We start from the raw sequence: 18,065 nt of genomic DNA on the forward strand, positions 1-18,065 counted from the left end.
GTAACAAAATGCCAAACTGCAGTCAGTTCAAGACCCTGGTGAAGATGACGATTATGCAGATGAGCTTCCCTGAGACATTGACAGTTTGTGCAGAAATTCTTCGGTTGTGCAAACCCACAGTTTCATCAGCTGGTCTCAGACAATTCTGCAGGTGAAGAAGCCGGATGTGGAGGTCCTGGGCTGGAATGGCTTCAAGTGGCCTGTACATATGGAACATTTCTGGGATCTTTTATTTCAGCTAATGAAACATAGGACCAACAATTTAAATGTTACTTTCATATTTTTGTGAAGTGTAATTTAAGATACCAATGTAGCAGTAGACCAGATATCACAATATTGAAATATAACTTAAAATAAATCAATGTAGGCTACAGCAACAAAAAAAAACACGAGAATATATAGTCCTTCACCGTGATAATATGAAATGCATATTCAGAATAACTTCCCAGTAAAGAAGTTTGTGAATGAAAAATGCGTTCCTACCTTAGTTTCCAAAACCTCCCACAATGACTCTTTCCATGTCAAGTCCATGTATATCCTGACAGTCAATTTCTTGCTCAAAGCCATGTGGCTGTGACATAAGGCAAATCTACACAAATCAGGTCACCCTCTTATCCTCCCTCTGACCCCACTGTCTCGTACACTGCATACGCCATCTGTCAAATCATCACCACAATGAGATGGAATTTAACTAGTGGGAGGAGGGGAAAACGCTGCCACATTCCTTTCTCACTCACTCTCGCACAGCTGAATGGGTCCAGATGCTAACTGCAGAATGTTGATGCACTCAGCGGAGGGATCAGAGGCCAGAGAGTTTCTCAGAGCCGGGACATTGAGGAGGGAGTGTCCTCTAGATGTACAATGGATAAAGGTCTGTGTGGTAAGGGCAGTGGGGGTAGGATTCAAGCAGGGGTAGCTCGGTTTAGTTTCTGAGGTTGATGTGGCTTAGGGCAGGGCTAGATTGGAAGCTAGGATTGGAGTTTGGGTTGAGGGCTGGTACACAGAGCAGTAACTGAGGACATTCTGCCATTCTAGACAGCATCTACTTCTGTGCGTGACTAAGAGATGATCATTCAGTGGGAGTGTACACTGTGTGGTTAGTGGTTCGTACACTGTGTGCCTGTGCACTCTTTGTCTGCATGTGTTACCTGTGTTAGGCGGTGTCTCTCAGAAGAAGTTCTTGATGAGGGGAGTAAGCAGTTTGACCCACAGTTTCACATGGCGGTCTGGCTGCTGGAACGTAGAGCTGGACACCTCTGTCGACCTCTGGTACAACATCTCCTGCTCCTGTGTGGGTGATAGAGAGACAGCGATCGAGATGTAGAGAAGCAGAAAGATAAATAAATAATGTGTGTATGAAGGGGAGTGTCAGGTAAACCCAGCACATTAAATTTGAAGGCCATAGTATAGCCATACATCAGCTTCCACTGTCTCACATACAGGCATTAAGCACAAGTTGCTGAACAAGTTTCCCTCCAAGCGCCATCTCAGTCTGCATTGCATATGCCAGCTCAGCATAGCTTATTATACCAGGAACTATCAGACCAGTTGAATTTTGTAGACAGGCCTTTCGTTGAGAGCTGTATAAAGCAGAGCCACAGTATCGAGCTATCAAGTCCGTTTAAATAAAGTTCTCAGTTTGAATGGCCTACCTCCTGCAGCTGGGCCTGTAGTACCTGGTTCTCTGTTACTATGGCGATCTGGGCCTCCAGGTCCCGGTGCACAGAGCGATAGCCAAAGTTAGGAGACCCAATCAGTGTCAGGCATGGCCGCACTTGCCCCCGTAGGTAGTACCACAACCCTGCGTGCACACACACACACACAGAGAGAGAGAGAGAGAGATATTGGTGGAGGAAGGAAAGAGGAGAGTAGTTTCCCCACATCAGTGATTTGTTCTGCAGCTGGGGGTCAGGGTCTGCTCTACTCTAATGGTCATTGATTCTCTCCCAGCTGGGTGCTGTGTGTGTTCTCCCCCACTGTTCTCGCTCCTGCAGTGCTTGCTGTGCTTACGGGAAACCGCCGGCCCGCCCTGCTTCATCTAATAAAAGGGACTTCTCTTCACTATGTGTGTTCATTTCCCTCTCTCCCTCTCCCCTACATTTTTTTCAAAGATGGGTCTTTTGAAGAATAAAAAACAACTTAACTAGCTACTAATGCATCACTAACATTTCAGTTAAGTCGAATATTATTTATTTTGGACACATTGCCTTTTTATTCTATAAGTATCAGCGAAAGAGAAGTGCATGTTGGCAGTAGTTTAGATATCATTTGTCAGAGCATTGTTTATAAGCTGTTTCAAATGGGGATTTTGGTTCCTGTTTGCCACGCCCACAAATATAAAGAACACACTAAAGCACAGAAACCCCCGAAGTCCATCAAACCCAGAAATGACTGTGTGTGTTTCTTTGGCCCGGGGCTAAGGGTGAACGACTTGACAAGCACTCCCACAACATGTCTAGCTTACCACAGGGACAGAACAGCAGAGCCAGAGAATAAAACAGTAGAATGTGGTCCAGCTAATCTGTCTGTTAGGCTGGAATAGACACTTAGTGCGAGTCCCTAAGGGCACCATATTCCCTAAATAGTGTACTACTTTTGACCTAGGCCCATAGAGCTATATAGGAAATAGGGTGCCATTTGGGACGCACCCTCGGCTTCCCAGCAGCTCACTGTCTGACCGTGGCACATCATAGCAACAACAATCACTCCCTGGCATAACTCACAGCCAAACAGAACTAATCACATTAGAGTAGAATCAATCTAGGCTCTCAGGCCAAGGGTTATATTGTGTGTGTAGTCTACTTTCTCTGCACTCTGTGTGCGTGTCACCCACCCTTGGCATGGAAGGTCCATTGTGCTCTGTGGTACTCGTGGAGGTGAACCCTCTCCTGCTGTCCCAGCTGACACACTTTGCTGTAGAACTGTCTGGCAATGTGGATGTAGGCGGCTGGGATCTCTCCGGCAATGCCCTTGGCGCCGAAAAACCCGTTGACCTCCGGGGAGGCGGTGAGGATCCGGTAGTCGGCACCCAGCCCGAGAACCAGCGACATGTAGGCCCTGGTCAGGTTGAAATACCCCGACGTCAGAAACACCGTCACACCGGGACCTGCATCAGTCAGCAAACGCTGCAAGGAAAATAGGTGAAGTTCAGATGTAGTGGCCACATTTACATTTTTAAGTCACACATGAACAAAAAAGACAAAAACATTCCAAGATAACATGTGCAATGGGAGTTATTTGTCTGATATTAGTTGGTGAGGGTAGTGGTATCCTGGTGCATGTCTGTGTACCCACCTGTGTGACCTGCTCATCCACCTGTATTCCCAGAGGTTTCATCTGAACCAGAGGGAAAACCCAAGTATCCTCCTTCCCTCCTTCCTCCCCCTCGCTCTCCCGCACTAAACGTTCTGATTCGGCGATGTGTTGCCGCACGTGAGCAGTGTTGACCACCTCCATGATGTGTTGCCGAGCCGACGCCGAAAAATCATCCCTGTTGCCTAATGACAAAAGACTGCAGTGATGTAATAGAAGAGGAAACAGACCGACCTGGTTAAAGCTAGAATCCATTATTGGACTTCTAAATTAATGATACACACACACACACACACACACACACACACACACACACACACACACACACACACACACACACACACACACACACCAATTCATTCACGAAGAACATGACTTATAAATGCCTCATGACCTTAGTTGAACAAAAACCATGGTGAAAATATCATGGTCAGTCCTTGCAACCATAGCGATGTCTATGAATTTAAGGGTGTCAACTTTCTCCAGGCCCATCCCTAAGCGTTTTACCAAAACACATGAGGAGTGACCCCTTTATTATTGTTTCAATGAAGGATTCTAGCTTTAACCATAGGGGCGTAAACGTTAAACAACATCTTTCACACACAGTGGGCAGTAGAGCAGGTGAGTGCATAAAGTACAGTAAGTCATTTAGTTCTGGGCATGACAGCTGTGGGTCAATATCTGGACTACGCCTGGTGGCTGGGGCCACGCACAGACATAACTCAGAGAGTGAGGGAGGGGAGAGGGGTACCTGTAAGTTCAGCATTTGAGTTCATTCTAAAGACGTGCTTTTACTGTAAAGTTAACGCTCCCTTTCAGCTGGGGAACTTCATTCCCTAATGATTAGAGTGTGTGTGTCTTCCCACTCCGTATTGCTTACCAGCAACTCTGACATCACTGCTCTATTTCTGGTCTCCGTGCCAACTGCGGTGCAGTTCTACAAACATGTCATTCAGCTCTCGCCTGCCTCCCACTCTCTCATTCACACACATGCCCGTTCGCTGATTTCACCGTGTGTCTGAACTGGAACCAGACTACATTTGCAGCCAATCTGATTCCATTAACCTTTCCAACACCATCACATTACACTATATTATGAGAGTGTGCGGGCAGAACTGAGCAAGGAGTTATGCACTTAGGGTCTGTGTGTGTGTTACTTCTGTGTTATGTGTGCGTTTTATACCTCTGTAGGGGTGCACCATGCCGTACATCATGCTCACAGAGTTGTCGGTCTGTAGCTGTAACGACACGTCACCCACGGCGCCCACCAGATCAGAGAAGAAGTCGGCCACCTCCCCACAGTTCTCAAGGAGCACGTAGCGGTCCTGTCTGTTGGTGAAGTACGAGTCACTCAGGTTGGCCCTGCGGAAGGAGAGATGGAGAGTGAAGGACAGAGAGACAAGATTGAACGAGAGACGCCAAAAAAACATCAGCTACTGTATGAGAAAAACACCAACTGTTTTTTGTGAGCGTGTACCCGCTGATGATGAGGTCGTCATCAAACAAGTAAGCTTTGATGTGCTGTACCCCGATGGTCTCGTTGAAGCGCTGTGGGACCAGGAGCCGGAGCAGCCCTCTCAGGTCAGGGGTATGGTACAAAGATACACGCATCTGACTGCTGTACTGCTTCAGCAACGGCAATAACATGGTCCTAGAGTTAGTCTTACCTAGACCGACAGAGAGAAGGGTTACAGACAGACAACTTTGTAAGAGTAATATGGCATTCTCCATCACACACACTCCTACCTCGTGAGCCACGCGTGTAGTCAAGTAGAATGGAGACCTGCAGGTCGGGGTTGTCACCCTCCTGTGAACGCTCCAGAGCTTCCTGCATACAGTCCACCAGCTCCTGTTCCAGCGGCCCTGTACCCAGATACAGGGAGGCCATCACCACCCGCCTCTTAGCAGTCTTGATACGGGCCTGAACAGAAAAAAAACAATACATTACAGGAAATTCAAGCATTACAGGAAAAAAACTAGAGGGCTTCATCAGGGGGCTTGAACTCCCTCCAAATAAAATTCAAAGACGTCAAACACACAGAACCTGATATTCTTCCAGCCTAGTCATTATTTCTCAATCAGGTGAGTCACATGCACTGTTTCCGAATGTTCCCACACAGCCAAATAAACAGCTTTTTTTGTTTGTTGCTGTGCCTGAAAGGGTTGATGCCGGTGACTCAAGCATTATCACAAACTCACACATCCTGGACGCAATTCAAACAAATAGTCAACCACGGAAAGAAACAAACACACACACGGTTGGGCGCCACTGTGGTATAAAGAGCACACTGTGTTGGAGGGAACAATCTATTATTTCCTTTCCTCATTTTTTTTGTTTATTACACCCTCTTTTTTTAGTACATCACATGATTTAGAGAAGGCTTCCACCACACACACACACCTTACCTTCATGGTGTGGTAGAATTGGTCAGGGGATGTGAGAATGTGGATGTGTGTGCCGGGCACCCTGAAGGCGGGCACGTGTTCTGCCATCCAGCGGAAGTGGGCACGGAGGCCATCGGTGCCCTGAACTTCAGCCAACCCAGGGGACCCGACGACAGGACGGGGAGAAGGGTCTGCCTCCGCTAGGAGAGGGGCTAAGAGCAACACGGATGACCTGGAAGAGAGAGAGGTAGCGGGGTGGGGAGACGTGGAGGGGAAGAGAACGAGAGAAATGAGTATAGCTGGAGTGGTGATTGCCTCCCATTGATAAAACTAATCCAACAACCCCCCCTGTGACTTATCACACTTACTGAAATCTTTTACAACAGAGGGCTCAGTCATATTGCTGGTGTGTGTACGTGTGTCTAACCCCATCCCTAGGCCTAATGTTCAGTAACATACACATCATGTGATTCTCAACCAGGCACTAGGGTGCTTTGGTTCATACCAGTATGGCTGTTGTTGCTCGGTCTGTGACCTTCTTCAAAACGCAACTGACAGATAAAAGGATGGAGGACCCAATCTACTGTAAAGGTTGTGACCCTCAGAGGTCATTTCACATGCAGTAATATCCCTGTATTTAATTCCTGAAAGATCTCACCCCAGCATTCACTAAGTGCATCCCAAATGACACCCTATACTAGGGTTGGGCGATGTCAACCTTTGTCCTATCATGATTGATGATGTACCCATAAAACATTGTGATATACTGATGGGTTCTGACTTATAAACTTGAAATATCCTTAAAATCAACTCACAGAGAGAGGAAAGCAGTACATGTTATTGTTGTTTACAGACAGATTATTTCACTATAAACACAATTTCAGTGGGTCAGAAGTTCACATACACTAAGATGACTGTGCCTTTAAACAGCTTGGAAAATTCCAGAAAATTATGTCATGGCTTTAGAAGCATCTGATAGACTAATTGACATAATTTGAGTCAATTGGGAGGTGTACCTATGGATGTATTTCAAGGCCTACCTTCAAACTCAGTGCCTCTTTGCTTGACATCATAGGGAAATCAAAAGAAATCAGCCAAGACCTCAGAAGAAAAAAAATAGTAGACCTCCACAAGTCTGGTTCATCCTTGGGAGCAATTTCCAAATGCCTGAAGGTACCACGTTCATCTGTACAAACAATAGTACGCAAGTATAAACACCATGGGACCACGCAGCCGTCATACCGCTCAATAAGGAGACGCGTTCTGTCTGTCTCTATGAACGTACTTTGGTGCGAAAAGTGCAAATCAATCCCAGAACAACAGCAAAGGACCTTGTGAAGATGCTGGAGGAAACAGGTACAAAATTATCTTTGTCCACAGTAAAACGAGTCCTATATCGACATAACCTGAAAGGCCACTCAGCAAGGAAGAAGCCACTGCTCTCAAACCGCCATAAAAAAGCCAAACTACGGTTTGCAACTGCACATAGGGACAAAGATCGTACTTTTTGGAGAAATGTCCCCAGGTCTGATGAAACAAAAATAGAACTGTTTAGCCATAATGACCATCATTATGTTTGGAGGAAAAAGGGGAAGTCTTGCAAGCCGAAGAACACCATCCCAACCGTGAAGCACAGGGGGTGGCAGCATCATGTTGTGGGGGTGCTTTGCAGCAGGAGGTACTGGTGCACTTCACAAAATAGATGGCAATACGAGGAAGGAAAATGTTTTGGATATATTGAAGCAACATCTCAAGACATCAGTCAGGAAGTTAAAGCTTGGTCGCAAATGGGTCTTCCAAATGGACAATGACCCCAAGCATACTTCCAAAGTTGTGACAAAATGGCTTAAGGACAACTCAGTCAAGGTATTGCAGTGGCCATCAAAGCCCTGACCTCAATCCTATAGAAAATGTGCTGGCAGAACTGAAAAAAAGCGTTTGTGAGCAAGGAAGCCTACAAACCTGACTCAGTTACACCAGCTCTGTCAGGGTGAATGGGCCAAAATTCACCCAACTTATCGTGGGAAGCTTGTGGAAGGCTACCTGAAACATTTGACCTAAGTTAAACAATTTAAAGGCAATGCTACCAAATACTAATCCAGTGTATGTAAACTTCTGACCCATTGGGAATGTGATGAAAGCTGAATTAAATCACTATTATTCTGACATTTCACATTCTTAAAATAAAGTGGTGATCTTAACTAACATAAGACAGGGAATTTTTACTTGGATTAAGTGTCAGGAATTGTGAAAAACCGAGTTTAAATGCATTTGGCTAAGGTGTATGTAAACTTCCGCCTTCAACTGTAGGTCTTTGTCTTACGCAGCTGTGTGACCCTGTTGGTGAATAAACTTGGTTCGAGCTTTAAAAAAAATCTAATCAAATTTTACATGTCACATACACATGGTTAGCAGATGTTAATGCGAGTGTAGCGAAATGCTTGTGCTTCTCATTCCGACAATGCAGTAATAACCAACAAGTAATCTAGCTAACAATTCCAAAACTACTACCTTATAGACAAGTGTAAGGGGATAAAGAATATGTATATAAAGATATATGAATGAGTGATGGTACAGAGTGGCATAGGCAAGATACAGTAGACGGTATTGAGTGCAGTATATACATATGAGATGAGTATGTAAACCAAGTGGCATAGTTAAAGTGGCTAGTGATACATGTATTACATAAGGATGCAGTAGATGATAGAGTACAGTATATACGTATGCATATGAGATGAATAATGTAGGGTATGTAAACATTATATTAGTTAGCATTGTTTAAAGTGGCTAGTGATCAATTCCCATTATTAAAGTGGCTGGAGTTGAGTCAGTGTGTTGGCAGCAGCCACTCAATGTTAGTGGTGGCTGTTTAACAGTCTGATGGCCTTGAGATAGAAGCTGTTTTTCAGTCTCTCGGTCCCAGCTTTGATGCACCTGTACTGACCTCGCCTTCTGGATGATAGCGGGGTGAACAGGCAGTGGCTCGGGTGGTTGTTGTCCTTGATGATCTTTATGGCCTTCCTGTAACATCGGGTGGTGTAGGTGTCCTGGAGGGCAGGTAGTTTGCCCCCGGTGATGCGTTGTGCAGACCTCACTACCCTCTGGAGAGCCTTACGGTTGTGGGCGGAGCAGTTGCCGTACCAGGCGGTGATACAGCCCGACAGGATGCTCTCGATTGTGCACCTGTAGAAGTTTGTGAGTGCTTTTGGTGACAAGCCGAAATTCTTCAGCCTCCTGAGGTTGAAGAGGCGCTGCTGCGCCTTCTTCACGATGCTGTCTGTGTGGGTGGACCAATTCAGTTTGTCTGTGATGTGTATGCCGAGGAACTTAAAACTTACTACCCTCTCCACTACTGTTCCATCGATGTGGATAGGGGGGTGTTCCCTCTGCTGTTTCCTGAAGTGCACAATCATCACCTTAGTTTTGTTGACGTTGAGTGTGAGGTTATTTTCCTGACACCACACTCCGAGGGCCCTCACCTCCTCCCTGTAGGCCGTCTCGTCGTTGTTGGTAATCAAGCCTACCACTGTTGTGTCGTCCGCAAACTTGATGATTGAGTTGGAGGCGTGCGTGGCCACGCAGTCGTGGGTGAACAGGGAGTACAGGAGAGGGCTCAGAACGCACCCTTGTGGGGCCCCAGTGTTGAGGATCAGCGGGGTGGAGATGTTGCCTAACCTCACCACCTGGGGGCGGCCCGTCAGGAAGTCCAGTACCCAGTTGCACAGGGCGGGGTCAAGACCCAGGGTCTCGAGCTTGATGACGAGCTTGGAGGGCACTATGGTGTTAAATGCCGAGCTGTAGTCGACGAACAGCAGTGTGCAATGTGGTTGAGATTGCATCGTCTGTGGACCTATTTGGGCGGTAAGCAAATTGGAGTGGGTCTAGGGTGTCAGGTAGGGTGGAGGTGATATGGTCCTTGACTCGTCTCTCAAAGCACTTCATGATGACGGAAGTGAGTGCTACGGGGCGGTAGTCGTTTAGCTCAGTTACCTTAGCTTTCTTGGGAACAGGAACAATGGTGGCCCTCTTGAAGCATGTGGAAACAACAGACTGGGATAGGGATTGATTGAATATGTCCGTAAACACACCAGCCAGCTGGTCTGCGCATGCTCTGAGGGCGCGGCTGGGGATGCCGTCTGGGCCTGCAGCCTTGCGAGGGTTGACACGTTTAAATGTTTTCCTCACGTCGGCTGCAGTGAAGGAGAGTCCGCATGTTTTAGTTGCGGGCCGTGTCAGTGGCACTGTATTGTCCTCAAAGCGGGCAAAAAAGTTATTTAGTCTGCCTGGGAGCAAGACATCCTGGTCCGTGACGGGGCTGGTTTTCTTTTTGTAATCCGTGATTGACTGTAGACCCTGCCACATACCTCGTGTCTGAGCCGTTGAATTGAGATTCTACTTTGTCTCTATACTGACGCTTAGCTTGTTTGATTGCCTTGCGGAGGGAATCGTTACACTGTTTGTATTCAGTCATGTTTCCAGTCACCTTGCCCTGATTGAAAGCAGTGGTTCGCGCTTTCAGTTTCACGCGAATGCTGCCATCAATCCACGGTTTCTGGTTTGGGAATGTTTTAATCGTTGCTATGGGAACGACATCTTCAACGCACGTTCTAATGAACTCGCTCACCTAATCAGCGTATTTGTCAATGTCTGACGCAATACGGAACATATCCCAGTCCACGTGATGGAAGCAGTCTTGGAGTGTGGAATCAGATTGGTCAGACCAGCGTTGAACAGACCTCAGCGCGGGAGCTTCTTGTTTTAGTTTCTGTCTGTAGGCAGGGATCAACAAAATGGAGTCGTGGTCAGCTTTTCCGAAAGGAGAGCGGGGCAGGGCCTTATATGCGTCGCGGAAGTTGGAATAGCAATGCGTCGCGGAAGTTGGAATAGCAATGATCCAAGGTTTTTCCAGCCCTGGTTGCGCAATCGATATGCTGATAAAATTTAGGGAGTCTTGTTATCAGATTAGCCTTGTTAAAATCCCCAGCTACAATGAATGATGCCTCCTGGATATATGGATTCCAGTTTGCAAAGAGTCAAATAAAGTTTGTTCAGAGCCATCGATGTGTCTGCTTGGGGGGGAATATATACGGCTGTGATTATAATCGAAGAGAATTCCCATGGTAGATAATGCGGTCGACATTTGATTGTGAGGAATTCTAAATCAGGTGAACAGAAGGACTTGAGTTCCTGTATGTTGTTGTGGCAACACCATGTCACGTTAACCATGAAGCATACGCCCCCGCCCCTCTTCTTACCAGAAAGATGTTTGTTTCTGTCGGCGCGATGCTTGGAGAAACCAGCTGGCTGCACAGACTCCGATAGCGTCTCTCTAGTGAGCCATGTTTCCGTGAAGCAAAGAACGTTACAGTCTCTGATGTCCCTCTGGAATGCTACCCTTGCTCAGATTTCATCAACCTTGTTGTCAAGAGACTGGACATTTGCGAGGAGAATGCTAGGGAGTGGTTCACGATGTGCCCGTCTCCGGAGTCTGACCAGAAGACAGCTTCATTTTCCCTCTTTTACGAAGTCGTTTTTTGGGGTCGCCGGCTGGGATCCATTCCGTTGTCCTGGGTGAAAGGCAGAACACAGGATCCGCTTCGCGAAAGTCATATTCTTGGTCGTACTGATGGTGAGTTGACGCTGCTCTTATGTTCAGTAGTTCTTCTCGACTGTATGTAATGAAACCTAAGATGACCTGGGGTACCAATGTAAGAAATAACAAGTAAAAATATATATATTTTTAAACTGCATAGTTTCCTAGGAACGTGAAGCAAGGCGGCCATCTCTGTTGGCGCCGGACTAGTAGTACGTGAGTTTTTACTCTGATTATTTAGAACCTAACAATACAATGATGTCGCACCTGAGGCCACTCCCCCAAATATATACATATATAAAATCAGCTAAAAATGTCCGTCGGGCTATAGTGCAAATTCAAGCACAACTAGACAAATCATGACGAAAGAGATTGTTGAAAGCCTTGGCAGAGGCTAAGTGCAGGCGATGGCAAATCTTATCCAATACTCCTTTCTGGTGGTGTGTGTGTGTACGCACATGATGGAGCAGTGAAGAGGAATGAGCCATCTTACTGAAGTGAGCTAGGTTATAGGCCTACATCATGGGCTGGATAGAAGCAGTCTACAGTCTTCACAACTGGATAATAATTGCTTCTTTTTTTTTTTTTTTAAATGTATAATATTGTTAGTACTATCCCTCATAAAGCTGTGATTGAGAATAGTCTAGGCTTAAGCTATAGACTTTCATTTGTTAATTTTGAAAGCCACAACAACTAGGACACCTTCATAGGCTAGAATATTTGGGAAACAAGCTACTGTTCATAACTTTAACTTGTCTTTCATGATAGGCCTAGGAGGAGGATAGATTGACAATTTGGTTTTCAAACTCGCATTGAGGGATTTTTCCGGCTATGGATATTGTTTGCTTATAAATGAGTCCTCTGGCTACCTTAAGGTTTTAGGCTATTCAAATAACTGAGGTGAAACATTCATTGTTTGATCGGGAAAAAGCCATGCATAAAAACGATGAAGCATAGCCTTCCGTCATGTTCATAGCCTATCAAATGGAGAGACAAGGGAATATAGGCTTCTTTGAAATAAAATAGGTAAACAAGCTACTTAAGGTGTGTCCGTTATAAAAATAAGTTTAGGCTGTTGCCTAATACCCATGGACCTGACAGATCAATTTCTCTGACTGGACATTTTGCACTCCTTTGGTAGAATTCCGTCTGGCCTTCTGTAGGCTATATAAAAGGTATCTCTTCAAATAAGCTAGAGCAAATAGGAATAGGCTAATTACGCTGAATGTCACTTGTGTGCTGCAATATTTTTTTTACTGCGCTGCACCAGTCAAGTTCAATAGGCTTAACCATAGTCTGTCACATCAATAATAGCTGACAACCATTGTTGATGCTTTCGTAATATTACCCAACCCTACGTAGTGTCACCCTTTACCCTATGGGTCATGGTCAAAAGTAGTGTACTATTAAGGGAATATAGTGCCATTTGGGATGCAGGCCCAGAGTTCATTCAGGACAGAGAGTTGGGGAGGAACAATAGCAGGGGGGGAATTACAGTGTGGGTTCAACCCACAGGAGACAAAACAATCAACAGAAACACCAAACAGCCGAGTCACATAGAGATGTGGCTCCACTGCTGTTCTGAACCAATAGCTATAAAGCCTACAAGTTGAACCATCCTTTTATGGAAAAGGTTCTTTAAGAAGTACTATCTTTATTATGGTGGTCCAACAACTCGTTGTCCTATCCATATAGGCTAAGTATACAATACTAGACCCCTGTTTTACCACCGTACAAAGGTTGGATGGGTGTAAGTACACTAGAATACAGTGTCTATAGAGAGAACACACTAGATTCACTCTTCGTAGAACAGTGGGAATATCATGAGGAAAGATCTTAGAGAGCTGAGATATGTGCTGAGGAAATGTATGGAGAAAAAAAGTTAGTGCAATAGGGGTACACCGGTGACAGCTAGAAGAAAGCCAGTTTAGTTGTGAGTACGTGTGGCTGCCATTGTATGCGTTTGTCCCGGGGGTTCATTTAGATCATGTGTCTTCCATCCAAACAGTTTCATATTACTGCTAACAGGCAACACAATCCTCCTCTCTTCCCTCCCTCCTTTACCCCACAGTCAGGAGGGCATTGGCAGACAAATGTGTCATTCATTCCCATCAAAAGGAAGAAAACGGACTAAAACATGGAGTGACCACTTGAACAATAATGCTCAAATTTGTTTTTCTCTTCTAAACGTTTTGCTACGTGTGCACAAATTAATATGACCATGAATAACACAGTTGAAAGCGCAAGTTCACATACACCTTGCCAAATACATTTAAACTCAGTTTCACAATTCCTGACACTTAATCCTAGTAAGAAATGCCCTGTCTTTAGTCAGTTAGGATTGCCACTTTGTCAGAATAATAAAGTCAGCAAAAAAAAAAAACATCCTCTCACTGTCAGCTGTGTTTATTTTCAGCAAACTTAATGTGTTAACATTTGTACCGAATACAGCAAGATTCAACAACTGAGATAAACTGAACAAGTTCCACAGACATGTGACTAACATATATGGAATAAAGTGTCCCTGAACAGGGGGGGGTCAAAATCAAAAGTAACAGTCAGTATCAGGTGTGGCCACCAGCTGCATTAAGTACTGCAGTGCACCTCCTCCTCATGGACTGCACCAGATTTGCCAGTTCTTGCTGTGAGATGTTACCCCACTCTTCCACCAAGGTACCTGCAAGTTCCTGGACATTTCTGGGGGGGGGGACATTTCTGGCCCTAGCCCTCACCCTTCGATCCAACAGGTCCCAGATGTGCTCAATGGGATTGAGATCCGGGCTCGTCACTGGCCATGGCAGAAGACTGACATTCCTGTCTTGCAGGAAATCACGCACAGAACGAGCATTATGGCTAGTGGCATTGTCATGCTGGAGGGTCATGTAAGGATGAGCCTGCAGGAAGGGTACCACATGAGAGAGGAGGGTGTCTTCCCTGTAACGCACAGCATTGAGATTGCCTGCAATGACAACAAGCTCAGTCCGATGATGCTGTAACACACCATCCCAGACCATGACGGAACATCCACCTCCATCCCACTCCAGAGTAGAGGCCTCGGTGTAATGCTCATTCCTTGGACAATGAACGAGAATCCGATCATCACCCCTGGTGAGAGAAAACTGCGACTCGTCAGTCAAGAGCACTTTTTGCCTGTTCTGTCTGGCCCAGTGACGGTGGGTTTGTGCCCATAGGCAACGTTGTTGCTGGTGATGTCTGATCAGGACCTGCCTTACAACAGGCCTACAAGCCCTCAGCCCAGCCCCTCTCAGCCTATTGTGGACAGTCTGAGCACTGATGGAGGCATTGTGCGCTCCTGGTGTAACTCGGGCAGATGTTGTTACCATCCTGTACCGGTCCCCCAGTTGTGATGTTCGATGTACCGATCCTGTGAAGGTGTTGTTACACGTGGTCTGCCACTGCGAGGACGATCAGCTGTCCGTCCTGTAGCGCTGTCTTAGGCGTCTCACAATACAGGACATTGCAATTTATTGCTCTGGTCACATCTGCAGTCCTCATGCCTCCTTGCAGCATGCCTAAGGCACGTTCACACAGATGAGCAGGGACCCTGGGCATCTTTCTTTTGGTGTTTTTCAGTAAGTAGAGTCAGTAGAAAGGCCTCTTAGGTGTCCTAAGTATTCATAACCTAATTGCCTACAGTCTGTAAGCTTTTAGTGTCTTAACGACAGTTCCACAGCTGCATGTTAATTAATTGTTTATGGTTCATTGAACAAGCATAGGAAACAGTGTTTAAACCCTTTACAATGAAGATCTGTGAAGTTATTTGGATTTTTACGAATTATCGTTGAATGACAGGGTCCTGAAAAAGGGACGTTTCTTTTATTGCTGAGATTAGTAGAGAGAATGATTTCAGCTTTTATTTCTTTCATCATTCTCAGTGGGTCAGAAGTTTACACACTCAATTAGTTGTTGGTAGCATTGCCTTCAAATTGTTTAACTTGGGTCAAACGTGTCAGGTAGCCTTCCACAAGCTTCCTACAATAAGTTGGGTGAATTTTGGCCCATTCCTCCTGACAGAGCTGGTGTAACCAAGTCAGGTTTGTCGACCTCCTTGCTCGCACACACTTTTTCAGTTCTGCCCACAAAATTTCTACAGGATTGAGGTCAGAGCTTTGTGACGGCCACTCCAATACTTGGACTTTGTTGTCCTTAAGCCATTTTGCCACAACTTCGAAAGTATGCTTGGGGTCATTGTTCATTTGGAAGACCCATTTGCGACCAAGCTTTAACTTCCTGACTGATGTCTTGAGATGTTGCTTCAACATATCCACAACATTTCTTTTTCCTCATGAGCCATCTATTTTGTGTAGTGCACTAGTCCCTCCTGCAGCAACACACCCCTACAACATGATGCTGCCACCCCCATGCTTCACGGTTGGGATGGTGTTCTTCGGCTTGCAAGCCTCCCCCTTTTTCCTCCAAACATAACGATGGTCATTATGGCCAAACAGTTCTATTTTTATTTCATCAGACCAGAGGACATTTCTCCAAAAAGTACAATCTTTGTCCCCATGTGCAGTTGCAAACAGTCATCTGGCTTTTTTAATGGCGGTTTTGGAGCAGTGGCTTCTTCCTTGCTGAGTGGCCATTCAGGTTTTTAATGTGGATATAGATACTTTTGTACCAGTTCCCTCCAGCATCTTCACAAGGTCCTTTGCTGTTGTTCTAGGATTGATGAGCACTTTTCACACCAAAGTACGTTAATCTCTAGGAGACAGAACATGTCTCCTTCCTGTGCGTTATGACGGCTGCGTGGTTCCATGGTGTTTATACTTGCGTTCTATTGTTTGTACAGATAAACGTGGTACCTTCAGGCATTTGGAAATTGCTCCCAAGGATGAACCAGACTTGTGGAGGTATACTATATTTTTTCTGAAGTCTTGGCTGATTTCTTTTGATTTGCCAAGCATCACTGGAATTGTGATACAGTGAATTATAAGTGAAATAATGTCTCTAAACAGTTGTTGGAAAAAATACTTATGCTATGCACAAAGTAGATGTCCTAACCGACTTGCCAAAACTATGGTTTGTTAACAAGACATTTGTGGAGTGGTTTAAAAACGAGTTAATGGACTCCAACCTAAGTCTATGTAAACTTCCAACTTCAACTGGACATGCAAGTGCCTCCATCATCTGTCGCTCAGCTGCAGTGAATAGAGATGTGATAGTGTTTAGCCAAATCAAGCCTCTAGGGTGCCATGAATATTGAGATAAAACTGTTCTGTCTATGCCCATAAGCGTGCTATACTGGTCCTTGAAAACTATATAAATACCACATATTTTTATTATTAAGAGTCACATGTAGCCTAGCTAGTCTAGGTGCCATGATAGCCACCTCAGGTTATAGGAATGACGATAAAGCTCAGTTATGTCCCAAATCGCACTCTATGCACTACTTGCCCTGGTCAAAAGTAGTACACTAATTAGGGAATTTGGTGCCATTTGGGATGCAACCCTAGGCTGGATGAGGAGTTGTTTTGACCGCCCAGGGTTGATCTCACTCCTGCATGACAGTCTACAACCCTGACCTTGGTACTCACAGCCATGCCTAGGCCAGACAGACTGTCTGTGAGACATTATGGTATTAGCTACTTAAGATGATGTAAAACTGACACATACTATATGCAGTTGTGGACAGACAGCTGACAGTCGTTCTTACTTTAGGTTTTCAGGAAAGGAACAAAAAGACCTTAGATATGTCCTCATTCAGGGAATTTCTGAGTCACTCTTACTCTACACGCAAAGACTTGACAACACAAGGAGGAAGAAGCGAATTCACAGATAAGGCCCAAAGAAACTGGAAAGGCCCAAAGAAACTGGAAAGGAAGTCTCATATCGCGCCATATCTAGCCTACAAAGAATATTTTGCTAAGTTTATATCTACTGGCTGAACTTGACTTGCTCGTGCGTTTATTATGTAACCTTGACTTGAGCATGTAGCTATGTTGTAAGATGTAAACTATTTGCACACAACAGTAATGACAATCAGATCAACGAATGCAACATAAAAAAATGTTTCAATAATATTTGACGCAAGATATCAAATTGACATTGCGAAAAAAAAACATCAGGAAACACTGTGCACGTAAAGACAGGCAGTACGCACACGTCGCTGGCAAGACATGAGAGCTCTGTCATTACGTCTGACGAAGGAAAAGTGTCTGTCTTTTTTTATCCATGTGTACAACAGTCGTATATTACCCTCTCCTCCGATCCCGTGTGCGGAACAATCGGTCTGATATTCGGGTGAAAACCCCGGTGAGGACCGGTGAGTACACAAGCTTCCTCCACGACATGGGGGCCGCCATCATGACATCCGTTTCAATCAACCCAACTTTATCAGCAAATTGAAACGAAACAAGGACATCCGCACCTCACATGCACAAAATGTTCTGCACACAACGTTCAACGTCTGTGCATCGGGGTACAGCTGGATTATAAATCCAAATTTAGTTGAGGGCAGAATCTGGATTACAGAAATCTATGTGTCCACATTATTTCAGTGTAACTGAATGCGCCACACACACACAGTACATTACTTTTTTGTCTGTATTAATAAATACAATTCCAGTTCTAGTGGGACCTCTAGCGGTCGAGTTCTGAACTACAGAGCCAGGTGGTTCTGTCCGGGACCTGACTTTGAGGGTACTTTATGGGCACCTTGAAATCGCACCTCTACTATCGGCTACACATTTTGCTACCAGGGGTAGATCAATATTCTAAGGCGACAAATATGTACTTGCATGATAGCCTACCT

General features: G+C 45.2%; 1 protein-coding gene across 4 annotated transcripts in view; it reads right to left on the bottom strand.

Moving 5' to 3' along the window:
• The window catches only part of LOC118398078 (CDP-diacylglycerol--glycerol-3-phosphate 3-phosphatidyltransferase, mitochondrial-like), a 46,702-nt gene extending 28,889 nt beyond the window's left edge, over positions 1 to 17,813 (bottom strand). Inside the window, exons 1-10 of one of the 4 annotated variants that reach the window (XR_008074446.1) lie at positions 17,510 to 17,810; positions 5,719 to 5,929; positions 5,059 to 5,233; positions 4,790 to 4,979; positions 4,496 to 4,674; positions 3,295 to 3,497; positions 2,834 to 3,125; positions 1,653 to 1,801; positions 1,149 to 1,287; positions 119 to 200 (exon numbers count right to left, since the gene is read on the bottom strand). Coding sequence is in view for 3 of the 4 variants with exons in the window: in XM_035793092.2 (XP_035648985.1) it covers positions 1,168 to 1,287; positions 1,653 to 1,801; positions 2,834 to 3,125; positions 3,295 to 3,497; positions 4,496 to 4,674; positions 4,790 to 4,979; positions 5,059 to 5,233; positions 5,719 to 5,929; positions 17,510 to 17,619 (1,629 nt within the window). In the remaining variant the exon portion in view is untranslated. Of the gene's footprint in view, positions 1 to 118; positions 201 to 1,148; positions 1,288 to 1,652; positions 1,802 to 2,833; positions 3,126 to 3,294; positions 3,498 to 4,495; positions 4,675 to 4,789; positions 4,980 to 5,058; positions 5,234 to 5,718; positions 5,930 to 17,509 lie in introns of all 4 variants that reach the window. The other 3 variants (XM_035793092.2, XM_052473738.1, XM_035793085.2) reach the window with 3 other exon arrangements.
• Positions 17,814 to 18,065: the final 252 nt, after the last annotated feature.

This window comes from Oncorhynchus keta, chromosome 2, assembly GCF_023373465.1.
Source record: "Oncorhynchus keta strain PuntledgeMale-10-30-2019 chromosome 2, Oket_V2, whole genome shotgun sequence".
Lineage (NCBI taxonomy): Eukaryota > Metazoa > Chordata > Actinopteri > Salmoniformes > Salmonidae > Oncorhynchus > Oncorhynchus keta.